At 47.5% G+C, this 14,845-nt stretch overlaps 1 protein-coding gene across 2 annotated transcripts in view; it reads left to right on the top strand.

Annotated features, from left to right (window-relative positions):
- Positions 1-14,845, top strand: part of BRINP1 (BMP/retinoic acid inducible neural specific 1) — an 86,618-nt gene that overhangs the window by 22,661 nt on the left and 49,112 nt on the right. For both annotated transcript variants that reach the window (XM_023938091.2, XM_086857911.1), the window contains exon 2: positions 5,317-5,584. In XM_023938091.2, the coding sequence (XP_023793859.1) occupies positions 5,367-5,584 (218 nt within the window). In that variant the 5' untranslated portion in view covers positions 5,317-5,366. The remainder of the gene's footprint in view (positions 1-5,316; positions 5,585-14,845) is intronic.

The raw sequence follows: 14,845 nt of genomic DNA, 5'->3' as shown, positions 1-14,845 counted from the left end.
ATCAGTGTCTGCAGTCTGAGCTATAAAGACATCTAGGTCAGAAGTGCCCAAATTCTGTTTTCCCAGAGCTGAGGTTTATCCACAGCACTTCATATGACTTTAACTCTGACAGATTGGTTTCCCTTTCCCTCCACAATCCCTGTATTCCTCTGGCCCTGACAGAGGAGAGGTGCCCCCAGCTTGGTTGGGTTGCTGGGCAGGGATTCCAAAGGACAAGCAGAGCTGCTCCTGGGTGTTGTCTTTCCAATATTTTCATAGGCCATCTCTCAGTTAAGGACAGAGATGTTACTGCTCCACAGGTTAAATCCTAAAGGTGTGGGGCAGTAATCGGCTGTCCAGGAGTCTGAGTGCACAAACTTGAAGCAGGCATAGCTGAATAAAATCTAGAGTAGCACATCCTGTACTTAAAATTAAGGGTACACTTAATCTGTTCACTGAAATGAGGTCAGACATTCGTCACTTTCTAGGGTTGAGCTCTAAACTAACATAAGCTGTTTCATCTCTCCCCTGACACTTCAGTCTCTTACTAATTTATCAGCATCCTAAAGCCGTGTGTGAAGTTGCTGAAGAGCAGAAGTGTTTCAGATACAAATAGCAATTGTTAGCCTCTTCCCTCTGGTAAATGGCAGCAGGCAGAAACCTCTCTCAACCTGCCAAGAGCCAAATGTGGGACACGAGGAAGAATTATTGGTGCATGAAGCTTAAAGAGATAGGGGACTTATTCCTGTACTGCAAATAACGTGTTTGGTAATTTCTCTTTCCTGAGTCTGCATTTCTGATGGAAACAGTTCACAACAACGAGCATGGGAAAACAGAGGGGATGTGTGTGAGATCAATTTGGATCTAATGGAAGGGATAAATGAAAGGTACAGGGGTTAGGGGAAAGGTAGAAAATCCCAGGAGGCAGAGAAATGTTTGCAGCAAGCGATGGAGAGTCAGAGCACCTGCATCCTGTCTGCCTGCTTATAGCAGGGATCTGGGTCTGCACAGCCTCCCTTGCATGAAACAGACCTTACAATATAATTTTGTGCAAAATCTATCACTCTGAGCTCTCCCACTGTATAAAAATTACCTTTTAAGTGGCTAAGTAGACATCCAGCTCTATTCTTTTCTTCTTATTTCAAGAAACAATGGGAGTAACAGCACTTGCCTGCCTTACTAGAGTGCTGAGAGCTTTAATTAATGTCTCTAATTCAATTTGAACTCCTTGGATAAAAGGCACTGCCTTGTGACAGCAAAGGTATTGCCGAAAATAGAATATAATTAACACACAGATATCAATCACAAAGAAATTAAGTGTACATTCAAATACAACTTGCACTTTACAGAAAATACTTGCCTATTTTTCCTCCAATAATCCTGAAGACTCATAAGATAAGGAACATTTAATGTTCCAGGCTGAATTGGTATTAGAAAAAGGGCATCTTAAGCCACCTAACAAACTCCAAGGGGCTTTAAGAGGGATCTCCATGTGCACTGGGGGATGTGTCTCCATGCTGGATGGTGCTGGAAAATGACTGTACCATGACTCAGAGTCAGCACATCCAACATTCTCTTCTCCCACTGCTTGTTTGCTGTGAACTGGAGCCGTGTCCTGGCTCACCCACGGATCATGTTTATTAACAGATGTGATGATTGCATGGTCGTGTTTGTTGACATGAGCCAGAAGGACCCAGCTCACTCGCTGCTCTGCTGTGCTGCTCAGTGGAAATGGGCTTTATAGCTGGATTTTAGCTGCTGCATTGCAAAACTGGCTAAAATGGTTCATTCCTGTAGGACAGAAACACCTCAGGAGTCACAGTGGGCAGCAGGTTTGTGTTTTGGGAGGTGCTACAGCCCGATTCTGGCCTCTCCAACAAGTCCATGGTCTAAACAGTCACACAAATACCATTGTGACTCCATGTTGATAGTTGGGAAGTGAGGCCAAGACCCCACATGTAGGGGCACTGCCCAAGGTCATAGGGAGAGTTTGGGGAAGAGTTGAGCAAAACACTGGATTCTTGGATCAAAACTCAGTGTCTGGCTCCCCCAAGCCTTCCCTTTCATCCACAGATTGCTTCTGTGCCAGATTTAGCTGTTAATTAGCCTTGGGTCTCCCACCCAAGGGCTCAGGACTTGGAGGCATCCCCTCCCTGCTTCTTCCCTGGCTCCTTCTGCCAAATCCACAGAACATACTTCACATCAGTGGAGCCCCATAAAGACACCTGAAAAATTAATTTCAGATTCAAGCTTGTTAGGAGGTAGATTGAATGCACCTCACAATATTGTCTTAGACACAAGATAATCCCACTTTAGTAAGCTTTATAGCTTCCATGGGGACCAGCCCTGTGGAATGGATTAATCTTTAATGTGAAACAACATCTCTACAGCAGCTACAGGGGGGAAAAAGATACTACTAAAAAATTAAAGTTGATGGTGTAATAGTAGTCTGGACCCAGTTGTGCTCCACCATCTTCCATTGCCTCAGGCACCATTCCCTGATCTCAGAACTGATCCAGGCAGCTTCCAGGCTGGAGATTTGTTCATTTCTTCAGTGGTCTCAAGGTGTATTCTCCCCATATCTTACCTCCTGGATAAGAACATCACAGCCCCAACCATCCTGACTCCAACTGTGCCCCAAAGGAAAGGAAGAGAGGATGGAGAGCTGTGTGTGGGGGATTAGGGACAGTCTCTTTCACAAGCTGCTATTTCCCCAATGTGTGATATTCACATGTAGGACACACTGGGGCTTCTCTGAGGCCCATTTTGTTTGGCTCTTCTGATATTTCAGTTCTCACTTGCACTGTGCTGGAAACTGGAGTGGGGCTCTCCCCACCTGGGTGCATCAGAGCTCCCATCCTCTCTTTGCAATAGAAATCCAACAGACAGTGAAATATTTAAGGGGAAACTGATCCAGCCTGGCAGATGAGAATAGCTGAGTGTAATGTTCAGGCAACCAAGGAAGCTGGGACAACATGGACAGAGCAGCTGATTGTTACCTGCTCACCCAGCTCATGGCAAATGCTGAGTTTGCAGCTGCTCACCTTGGTGGGACAACAGCCTGGGTGGAGAAGCAGTAGAAATACCCTTCTGAGCTGGAATTTGGAGAACCTGAGGGTGGGATGTAGCTGGGAGCATTCCCCAGTGATCACCTTGGGCTCATGAGTGAGTGGAAGCAGGGATGTTCTGATGCCCTCTCTTGCCCTACAAAACTCCAGTTTTGAGCTGGTCCTTGTGTGATGTGAGGGACTAAGCACTGAGAACTGTTGTGAAACAGGAGCCAGTGGTGAAAGCTGATGTTAAAAACATGTCTCCAGAAAAGGAACAACCTCCTCAGTCAGGAGCTGCAGGTACCACCATGCTTAAAACCAGTAATATTCCATCTGCAATTAGAAAGATGTTATGTGGGACCAACAGAAAAATCAAACATTGACTGACTTTCCCATATTTGATTATTTCCTCCCCATTTTTTCCTGTAATGCAACAGCTGAGTGTCATCTTTAACCAGACTTACACCACTCGGTTCTGTGGAGTGCTGCAGCTCCTGGAACACGTGCTGTGCACACGTGCAGGCTCCCACACACTCTGGCACACTGAGAGGGCTCCTGAGCACATCCAGGGCTCCAGCCCACCTGCACAGCAGCCTCACACACTCACTGCCATGGGATCAGCCCTGCCACGCTCCAGGGAAGGCTCCTGGAGCAGAGGAGATGTCTTTGTACATCTCCAGGAAACCTTCTGGTTTTGAGCCTGAGTCCTCTGTGAGCACTCTAAAAGTTTGTAATTGACAGAAAGAAAAGATTTTGCTGAGTGTAGGGAGGTGTGCCTGAGGTGTGCCACATTCCCAGCGCTGTGTGTGAGCCTTGGCTGGTGTGAGCAGCAGAGCACAGAGCACAGACCATCGCTGCTGGTGGCCAGCATGAAATCTCACTGTGGCAGAGCTCTGAGCAGCCTCATTTCTCCTGCATTAAAAGGTATCTGTGCACTGTACTTCACAGAAACAGATGGGTATCACCTGTCCTGAGGACAGCTTATGCTCCCAGAGTTGGGGGAGCAGCCTTAAGGTCACAGCCAGCCCACAGTGTTGGCATTCCCTCCACAAAGCCCAGAAGACTCCAGTCGTGAGTGTGGAGAGGGCTTTTTCCAAGCAAATCCCTGGTGTGAGGAGCACAGCCCAACAGGCTGAGCTGCTGCAGCAGCCACCTTGTGCTGTGGGAGCAGCAGGGACCGTCCTGGGCACGGGGTGACAGCTCAGCAGGCCCCTCACCTGTCACCTGGGGCACGGTGCCAGCAGCCTGATGGCTGAGGAGCTGGGGGTGGGAGGCAGGAGAGCAGGGCTCCCTTCCAGCTGTATCCATGGCTTGCTGAGTAACCTTTGGCAAGGCACCTTACCCCCTGATTGCCTTCCCACTCATCATATGTCCTGTCACATGCCTGGGAGAGGAGCTGGCTCTGCACAGGGCTGTCCCCAGCCTGGCTCTGCTGCTCTCCCTCGGTGTCAGTGAGAGCCTGCCCTGCTCCATGTGCTGGGAAGGGTCTCCCTCGCTGGATATTCGTGTTCAGAGTGTCACCCTGCAGAGCCTTGATCTTGGGAAGAGCTTCGAGGTCCCAGCATCACTGAAATAACAACAGAGCCCATCCCCTGCACCACACACACCTCCCCAACACCCCGGCAGGAAAGCAGGGTGAGGATGTTTTTATCTGTCAGAGTTTGGCAGGATTTCACAGCTGTGTGTGTCTCTGTGTGTGTGTGTGTGTGCCTGCGTGTCCGTGTGTGCTCCTCGCCAAAGCCTGGGTAATTATTTTGTTTTATTTCTTTTTTTGGCAGCACTTGAAAGTAAGAGCTGGGTCTTTATAGATTGCTCAGGTTGCACAGAGTATGGATTACAGATCATCAGAGAGACATGAAAGCAGGAGACACGTTTCTCTGGCACAGCATTAAAGGGACAATAAAGGGGTAGTTGTAGCCTGGGGTGCAGCCACCTCCTGCGCCCGGCCTTCGCTCGCCTTTGCAGCACTCTGGAGAACTTCACGAGGGAAATGATGGAGAAGCTGGGGTGAGGATGTCTCAGGTCAGGACCTGGTTATTTCAAAGGTGATATATGCTCAGGAGGTTAAAAGCACCACTTAAATACATGAATAAAACACTGCCAAATGCTCTAAGCTGTAACACAGGCAAACCGAAGTCTTTTAAAACTTGATTTTTCACATCTGTTTTCACCCTGAGAGAAGGTTGTCAAAGGATCAGAGCATTTTTAATCTCTCTCTTTCTCTCTCTCCTCCCCTCCATTTCTCTTTCTCTCACCCCTTCCTCCTGTCCCCTCTCTCTTCCAACAGGACTCCACAGAATGGAGCAAGAATGAGAGGAAAAAGGCAGACAGAAAAGCATGAACTGGAGGCTTGTTGAGTTCCTCTACCTCCTGTTTATATGGGACCATATACTCATACAGCCCTCCCACCAGGACCCAGCTGCTACCAACCAACATGTCTCCAAGGAGTTTGATTGGCTTATTTCAGACAGGGGGCCTTTCCACCACTCACGGAGCTACTTATCCTTTGTGGAAAGACATCGTCAAGGATTTACAACCAGATATAAAATATACAGGTATGTCGGCTTCCAGAGGCTCGGGGGGGATTGTAGGTGGTGGGAGCTCGTTCCCACGGGCTCCAGTGGATGGGAGATGCACCATTGTCCCTGTTCCACCTGGAAATGCTGCTTTGGATCCCCGTGGCCCTCAGCTGGCAATGCAAATCGCTTCAAAGGCTGGCGTGGAGTGCTCTGATAGTGAGATGAAGGCGCTGCGGTGTCATGGCAATGTGCACAGCGCAGAGTGAGATGAAAAGGAGCTGAGGGGGTGGGTGTTCTTCACTCGTGGTGACAGACAGTTCACAGGCAGGTTCCCAAGCAGCTTTTTCAAATCAATGGAGCTCTGGACAGCACAAGCCTCTGTACCAAACTCGTACATGGCAACTGCCAATAGCTGCAGGTTCACATAAAGATGTCACCACGCACGTCACAGTGACAGCTCTCACACTGCTGTGTAGGAGCCTTGGCTGTGTGCTGCCTACCACACATCCTTGAGGATTTATCTCCATGTATAAGTTGGACTTGGCCCCAGAACTGCGATCTTGGTTTAAAAAACTACAGAGAGTTAAAAACACAATAGACAGAATTTGGATTTCATTTTGCCTTCTAGGTTTTTAAGCCTTAGTTGTTGCTTATTTCAAACTCTTCTTGCCAGCTGTGCTATCTAGAACCACACTTTTTCCTCTTCATTTTAATCTGAAAAGCTGGGGTGCTCACATGAACATCCTATTAAATCAGCAAGCACTTTGGAGTGAACGGGAATAAGCCAGCAAGTGTCAGGAGATTGGTGCTGAAACCCAAAGAGACTGAAAAACTCTCCCAGCCATGTGTGCATTTACATAATTATATGGTCCTGTTGTGCTTCAGAGAGACACTTGCACACACAGCCATGCAAAGTGGTGGGCAGGGAAATGCTGGGGAACAGCCCATGGCACTGGGCTTGTGGAGACATGGATGTGGGGATGGGGGAGCAGGGAGTGACAGAGAGTCACAGGGAGTGACAGGGAATGACAGGGAGTCACAGGGAGTGACAGGGAATGACAGGGAGTCACAGGGAATCACCTGTGTGCAGGGAGTGTTGTCCCGTGGGCACGGAGCCAGAGGCAGAGTAACAGAGATGTGTGAGGCATCAGCTCTAAATGGGGAAGAAAAATGAGTTGTTCTTGTCCTGTGGCCTCCAGGGAGAGCAGCACCCCCTCCTCCTGCAGCAGCAAGGGCAGGTTAAAATATTGTCTTGACTTGTCCCCTCCAAAACTGCTCAGGGGGAAGACAGCCCAAAAAAGTAAAAACTGTTCTGCCTTGCTTCCACTGGTGAGGTCTCACTGCCTGTGCACACAGCAGCAGAGGAGATGCCTTTTCCCAAAAGCATTTTTCCCTGGCTGTGCTCTGCCCAGCTCCCCTGCTGCCCTGCCTGCCAAGGCACACAGTGACCCAGCCTGCAGATCCCTGCCCTGCTCCTGCCTCTGGCACCGGCTCTGCCCTTTGCTAAAGAGCTGTGCAGCCCAGGCTGCCACCACGGAGTCTGCAGGGGCTGGGGGGAGAGAGCCACACGATGGATGTGTTCAGACATAGCTACGAACTGTCACTGTGGGTCAGGCCACAGATCCATCAAGCCTGGGATCCTGTCTCTGAGCATCACGGAGAAACGGGTCTGCAAGGACCTTGAGAGGTCATTTACTCCGTGCCTCTTCCCCAAGGCATGCTCAGACATACCTGTGTCACGTCTGACAGAGGTTTGTGGGGAGCCTGCAAGGTCTCCTGTGATGGAGGATTCACACCCCGAGCAGGCAGCCTGTGCCATGGCTTTACCTCCTCCACTTTTATACAGGAGCCAAAACCTGGTTTGCATGTGCAGCCTGTGATTTTTTGTTTTACCTGTCAGGGGGAAAGGAATAAATTCCCTTTTGGTTTGTAGGGAGCTAATATGGATTTGTAGTCTTACCTCAGTTCAGGATGAACTTTATGTATGGGAAGTGGAAAGATTTCCTCTGTTTCTGCTGAGTACTGCATTTATGAAAGACACATGGAGAAGGTGGAGAGCACAACGCTCTCCTTCCAGCATGGGAGAAAACAGGCATCAGCATTCTGTGTGCATGGGAGGTGTCTGAGAGGGGCATTGCAGATAATGACCATGCTGGAGGAGTCACCTTTCCCAAAAAAAAACTGGAGATCAGACAAAATCCAGTCCGGGTAGTTCAGGAGAAAGTTTAGAGAGGACTGCAAGGCCACCCAGGGCATCTCATGGCCAAACAGCACCCACTGAGCTGAAGGAGGGAGTGAGTGCTTGGGGAATGCCAGTCATGTGTGTGGTGGTTGCAGTGCTAGGAGCTGAGCACTTTGGAAAGACAGATCTGGGACAAACCTGCTCCCACCGTGGTCATCTGAGGAGGAGGGGAAAGCCTCATGTGCCTCAGTAGGGCTGATGGAACCATCAGCTGGGACTCTGGCTGGGTGCTGGAGGGCTGATTGTTTTTAATGTCTGGCCCTGTTGGCAGAATTGGTCACTTAAAAACGGAGCCCATGCATTTTTGAAGGGATATCAGACTCAGTCTGGCTATGGAGAATTAGTGGAGCCACAGCCAATTCTCGCAGTTAAGAGACTGTGCCCACACTCCCCCAGAACATTCAGTTTTACTGAAACCCACAGGGGTAAAATCTCATTTTGTGGGCTCCTTAAATTGACTTCGAGAATCTGTAAAGCTGTTGGGATTTTGTCAACTGTTTAATTCCAGCATAGAAGCCTCTTTCCTACCAAAAGATGCCTCTCAATTGCTCTTTGCACTGCAGTAGCCCAAGGGAGGCACATATCCTGCATTAAGGATATCACTCCTTTCCTTAGAAAAGCAGCTGATATGGAGCATGGGAATTTTCTGTGCAATCTTCTCCCTCAATGCCCCTTTCCTCCCATGCTTTTTTAGGTTGGCTGGTTTTTAGTTTGTTGCTCTGTCAGGCAGTTCCTTGGGGCACTTGTGATTTTGCTGAGTGAAGTTTGGCCTGAGCCCTGCTCTTCTCCCAAGGCCGATGGCAGCAGATCTCAAACCAGCCACAGCGACCCAGGGTTTGGAGAAATCAGTCCAGAGGACTTCACCCATCCCTAATTGAAACACTGTTGGCCATTTAGTGGTGATTTCCCCGGTGCCCTGCTGTGTGGGAGCACGGACACATCCCATTGGGATCGTGTCATTTACACTGGAAAACCACCAAGGCAAAGACACTGCTGGTGCTAAGAGCAGCACAGGGCAAAATGCAGAATTTTCTCCTTTTTGCAGGTGATGCTAAGAAGAAAGCAACATAAAATCATAGAGGAGTCCTCATTCCATCACTGCTGAAGTCCAGAGCTTGTCAGCAGCAAGCACAGAGCCTGTTGCAGTGAGCAGGGCTATTTTATATTCTGCATAAGCAGGATTGCTGTAGAACCTCAGAGCTGATATTATCTTTCACGGGAAGCCTGGATCCAGGTCTAGCATCCTAGCATGGAAAGCCAGTTCACTGTTACAGCCTCTGAAGGCTTGTTCCCTCCTTCCATGCATTTCATTTCCCTGGATTTTAGGTCTCTTTCTTGTAAAACTTGGATCACTGATTTTCCTGGTACCCTCAGTCAAGGCTCACACCTTGCATGTGGCATTAGGAAGGCAAGCAAAGGGGGAGATGTTATATATTAAATCATGAACAGAAAGAGTGGATACAATTGCATTAGGGAAGCACATTAGTCAGCATTGATTCATACTAATAAGGGTGGTTTAGGGGGGCCTCTGGCAGGAAAATGCTGCTTTGATCATTATCTGTGCACGCTGGTACTAATGCAGATAGGATGGCAGATGCTGAGAGTGGTTTGTGGGATGTCTGAATATTCATTATCACCCTCCTTGTTGTTATTCCTAGTCATGAGAGCCTTGGGTACGAGGTACTGCAGGAAGGCTGGAAAACAGATGAAGCTCAGCTTGGCTTTGGGACTGGGGTCCTGCTCAGACCAGAAAACATCCCCGTTACCACTGAACAGTTAACAGCTTCAGCCCACTGCTTTGAAGTATGTTGTCATGTTGTCCTTTTTTTTCCCTTCTCTCAGAAGTTATTTAGCTACAAGGCAAAGCAAAAAGTGGGCTGAGCACTGGAATGCTCCATGCAAATTGCCAGGCAGAGGCACTGACAGAGGAATTTCCCTGATGATGCTGCTCAGCTGAAGCAAGCTCTAGAAAAAGCAACAAGAGAAAAACCCAACAAAAAACCCACACCCAAAAACAAACAAACAAAAAAGAACAAAACCAAAAAAAATTCCTAAAAAAAAAACAAAACAAGAGGCTTTTTGTGCAGTGTCAGAGGTGGGAGGCAAAGAGGGGCAAGGTGAGATGGGCTCATCCAGCTGAGCAGAGAGGCTGCCACTGCCAGCTCTATGGAAATCAGGGACAGGACACAGTGCCTTGGGAAGAGGAGCCCACAGGTAGAGAGGCAGAGGGTTGACACAGGCAGGATCTGGATTTTTTTGCTCTGGGCTCGTGGTGTGGCTGTGGGTGAGCTCATTTCTGCATGCCTCAGTTCCCTCCCCACCCCCTGAGAAGGGGAGATGAGGAGATGACAGCACTTGCCTGCTCTGCATTGCTGGGCAGACTTAATTAAAAGCTGCAAGATGTTTGGACATAAGGGACAACAGCAATATAAAATGGATGATCACACGGGGCTGCAAGTGGAATGTGCATGTGCAAGAAGAAGTGAGTATTTTCCATGCGTGGGAGTTTAATTCCATTTTCTGAAATGACAGTGGGGACAGGGAAATCTGGCTCTCTGTGTAAGAGAGCAGGGAAACCCTGGGGTATAAAAAGGAGATCTGCCTTGTAACTTCTCCTGCAGTGGGACCAGTTAGAGGCTGCCTAATTTCATGAAACCTGCAAATAGAGAACCCTTCTGAGACCTCTGTCAGGTCTGCTTAAAATTCACCAGCAGATTCAAAACTCAGTGAGGGAGGTGACAGCAAAGCAGCCAGTCCTGCCCCATCCCTCCTCTGCAGAGTGACAGGACAGAGCCAGCTGCTCACATAAACTTGGTACAATGAGGTCCCAGACAGATAAAAAGGAAAAGGAGCTTCTGAGACAGGAAAAGTTGGGAGTAACTGGCTGCACAAGCTGGACAGAAATTGGTTGGGATGCTGCCTGGGGAAAAAAAAAATCTGGTTATGTTTTTTTTTTTTCTCCCAAAATGTTGTTCCTCAGGAGAGCAGTGCAGGTCTAGGAAAAGTCAGTGGAGAGGTGAGAGGTGTCTCCATCCTTGGTGGTTTTCAAGGTTTGTCTGGACAAAGCCTCAGCTGATGTGCTCAAGAGCTGGTCCTGCTTCAAGTGGGAGTTGGATTAGGGACCCCCAGGGTTCAATCTAACCAACATTTCTGTTATTTCCCCGTTTCTCCATTTCAGAGTGGACACTAAACTCTGTGCTCATAAAGGGATTTGCACTGGTGAATGCATTCAGCTGCACTAGACATTTTTATTCAGTCCTAGAAAACCCACAAATCTGAGCAGCTACATGCTCCCTAAATGTGTCACTCCCTCAGTGAAGAGGAAGAGGAGGATCCTGAAGTCAGGATCTTTGCTGTGCACGTAGCAAGGGCTACAACAGACTTAGAAATGCATATGCTGTTCTGCTGCTTGAATTTTCCCTTAGAGGGAAAAAAAAAAAAGAAAGAAAGAGGGAAAAAAGATTGGTCTCACAAAACTGTCTCACAAAACTTTCAAAGCTTTATGGCACCACAAATTAAAAACAATGAGCCAGATTCTCTGTGACATAAATACGTGAAACTGTTGACTTCAAGGTAAATTCACCAATTTATTGGCTGGAGAATGTGTTCCAGCACATGCAGCAGTGCCCAGAGCTGCACACACAGCACCAGGGTTTGTGTGGCTGCCTGCCCTGGCTGGGAGCACAGAGAGCTTTTACTGGTTCTGAGCAAAAGCAAAATGTGACTCTTACATCAGGCACTGGGCCTGGCCGAGCTGGTCAGTGATTGTGAGGGTTTTATGGCTGCTTTTATAGCAGAATCACAGATCACAGAATTGTTTGGGCTGGAAAGGAATTCCAAGATTGAGTCCAAGCTGTGCCTGATCCCCACCTTGTTCTCAGCCCAGAGCTCTGAGTGCCACGTCCAGGCTTTCCTTGGACACCAAACTTCCCTGGGCAGCCCCTGACAAGGCCTGAACACCCTTTCCATAAAAAAATAAAATTATTCCTGATATTCAACCTAAAGCTCCCCTGGCACAGCTTTAGGTAATTTCCTCTTGTCACTTGTCACTCCTGTCAGGGAGCTGTGTCCCCACAATCCTCCTTTTCTCCAGGCTGAAGTTTACTCCAACCTACAGAAGCTTGGCCTCTCCTGGCTGGAATTTCCAGGCAGATTTCATACAAACCTGTGATTTCCAGAGCTGAGGAACTGATCTGGCAGAAAAACAGCCTAACAGGTTAAAAAAAAAAAAAATTAAGAAAGTTCTTTCAGAGGGCTTGTGAAGTTGTTTGGTTGTGCTAAGTTTTGGCACAGACAAAATCTATTAGAGCTGCTTTCATCATCTTTTCAGGCTGTTCTTCTCTCCATTCCTCATTGACTGTTTTTCCTTTCTCTTTATTGCATTGAATTTAATCCACTGGTCACTCGAGCAGTACAAAGAATTGATTTTGTGGTTCACTGGTTGTACAGAACAAAAATAACATTAAAAATGGGCTGATATGAAATGGATGTTTGTTCAACTTTTCAGTAAAATGAAAAAATTAAAACATTTCATTTCAGGCTCAGTGGAAGTTTTTAGCTTTGTTGTTTATTTTCACTTTATTAATCCAGTGAGGGTTTTTTTAATTATTTTTTTTTTCAATTTTTAAGGCACTAAAGTTCATCTCAAGACATGAAGTCAAGCAGTGCCACTTCAAAAATGTCAGAAGAGGAACATTTTGGTTTTGAGTGTTTTGTGTTTAGCTGTTTGTTCTTCAGTTTGAATTTGCAAGGAGTTTTTATAACCTTGAGTTAGGGAAGGACTGAAAAAAATCCCAAAAAACCAAAACTGACTGTCCTTATTCACTCCATGACTTTGAAATCTTGAAATTCCCCAGGCTCTAGCTTTGATTTTCCCTGGGTTCAGCATCTTAGAATAAAGAAAAAAAACAATAATAATTTCCCCAGCATGTCTGGGCAAAGGAGTGAGAGCCAAGAAGGGCAGCAGGAATGCAGCTGTGCCTGGGGGAGGCTCGTGGTGCTCCCCAAATCCAGGCTGGGTGCTGGGACCTGGCTGCTGTGACAGTGACAAACTGCACTCACAGATCCTCTCACACACCCTGGCAGCTTCTCAGTCCTGTTCCACTTGACTGGGTGTCTGAAGCATCCAAGAAAGCACCGTGAATGTTCCTCTCAAGCAGCATTAAGGTGATGCTTAGCTCAGGTATGAATTGATGGGCACTGTTAGGCCTTTTAATCTTCGCTTGGGCTTTTTTAGTTGTGCTGAAGTTCCTCTGACAAGGTTTTCTTATTAGGGTTTTATGCCATGTGTTTAAAGGGGACATCAAGTTCTTTGTTTTCCAGTCTGAGGCAAGGATTTTTAGCAGTTGAAGGACAGAGGGAGCTGAGATGAAAGCAGGTTCTTTTCTCTGTGTGGGATGAGCAATGGAAATCCATGCAGTCAAAAATACAGAATCTCCCTGGTTTATATTATGCCTGTAAACGAGTGATGTACATTGGTTTGTAATCAGTAAACGCCGTGTAAATAAATGTGTGTAAACCAAAACCTGAAATCCATTTCCATAGTGCATGTAAACAATGAAGCCTCCTAGTGCTGTCTTCAATGTAAATGCTCATCTAAAAATGACATTACTACGCGTTTATGCAACTTTACGAAAGCCACAATTTACATTCCTGTCTCAGCATCTCTAAAAGCAGTTGGCAAACAGGATCCATTCAGTAATGGGCATTAAACCAGACAATTCCATCACACAGCATCTCCTTCAGCCCCAGCCTTCATTCTTCATGCAGTGCAGGGACCGCTGCTGTTGCCTCCCCTGCATAATGCAACTCCCTGCAAATGTGCAGCTTCTCGTGGGTTTGCATGAGCAGAGAAAAGGCAGGAGCAGGGGCTGGCAGGGAATGGCTGAGCTGTGCAGAGCTTTGTCCTGGGGTGTCTGAGAAGGCACAGAACTTGGCCCTGCTCAGGCTGGAGGAGCAGCTGCTCTGGCTGTCTTTGGATTCGGATGGTGACGGCTTGGGAACATCCCTGGCAGCTGCAGGGCTTGACATGAGGACACACCTCTCCTTCTCTTTGATACTCTGGAGAACAGAGAGTGAGAGGAAGGATAAGTGGCACCAGCTCTTGATATACCTGGAGCTGCTGAAAAATGGGAGCAGGAAATCTGTCCAGGCTCGGGGAAGGGCAGGCCTGCGTCCGAAGGCGGCAGCGCACGCCCAGCCCATGGGAACGGAGTGGAGGAAAAGCAGTTGATAGTTCACATTCTGATGATGCTCCTGTTGTTAGGACACACCAGTTCCTCTGGAGAAAAGCTCTCCTGTGATCTGTGTGCCTGGAAAGGTGGATCAGTGCCTGCCTGCCCTGCTTGCTGATCCAGGGAAGCTCTGAGCTGGATGGGCCAGGCACCAGCACAGATCTCCAGAGCTGCATCTTCCAGCAGGAAAAGTCCCCTTCTCCATCCATAACAAAATATTTTGATCCTCCTCCCAGTGAATCCCAGAAGCAGTGCAGAAATATTTCAGTCACTGAACCTTTCCAAAGAGATCTGCATCCTGCTGGGCTTGGACAAGGATGTCCACATGCTGTCCCATTGGAGACCTCCTGCATGGTGGGGGAGTGTTCCTCTCCACATGTCAAGTGGAAGTTGTGCCCAGCAGGGCTGCTCCCAGCATGCTGTGACAGCAATGACTCTGCACATTCATCTCAGATTTCTCCAGAGCAGCAGACTATGGTCCAGTGGCTTGGGAACATATTTTAAAGGCTAACAAGGCAAAGAGAAGCTTTAACTCTCTTTCTTAAAAATATATATTTTTAGCTGTTTTTATTTCTTTATTATTTTTGAATAATCTTATTAATTCTGTTTTCAAACCAGGCAGATGCTTATTTCAGCAGAGAAGCTGTTACATTAAAATAAAAAATTCATCCTGTTAGATAGACAGAATAATTTTGTTCTGGCACAAGTAGCACTGGGAGAAGGAATTATAGGTTTGGGGGTTTTTTTTGGTGGTTTTTTTTGGTTTTTTTTGTTTTTTTTTTTTATTTCTGGATCCTGCCAATGTTTCCCTTGAGTTCCAGA

The sequence above is a fragment of the Cyanistes caeruleus genome, chromosome 20 (assembly GCF_971803275.1).
Source record: "Cyanistes caeruleus chromosome 20, bCyaCae1.hap1.1, whole genome shotgun sequence".
Classification (NCBI taxonomy): Eukaryota; Metazoa; Chordata; class Aves; order Passeriformes; family Paridae; genus Cyanistes; species Cyanistes caeruleus.
This window is presented reverse-complemented; position numbering and strand designations above follow the sequence as displayed.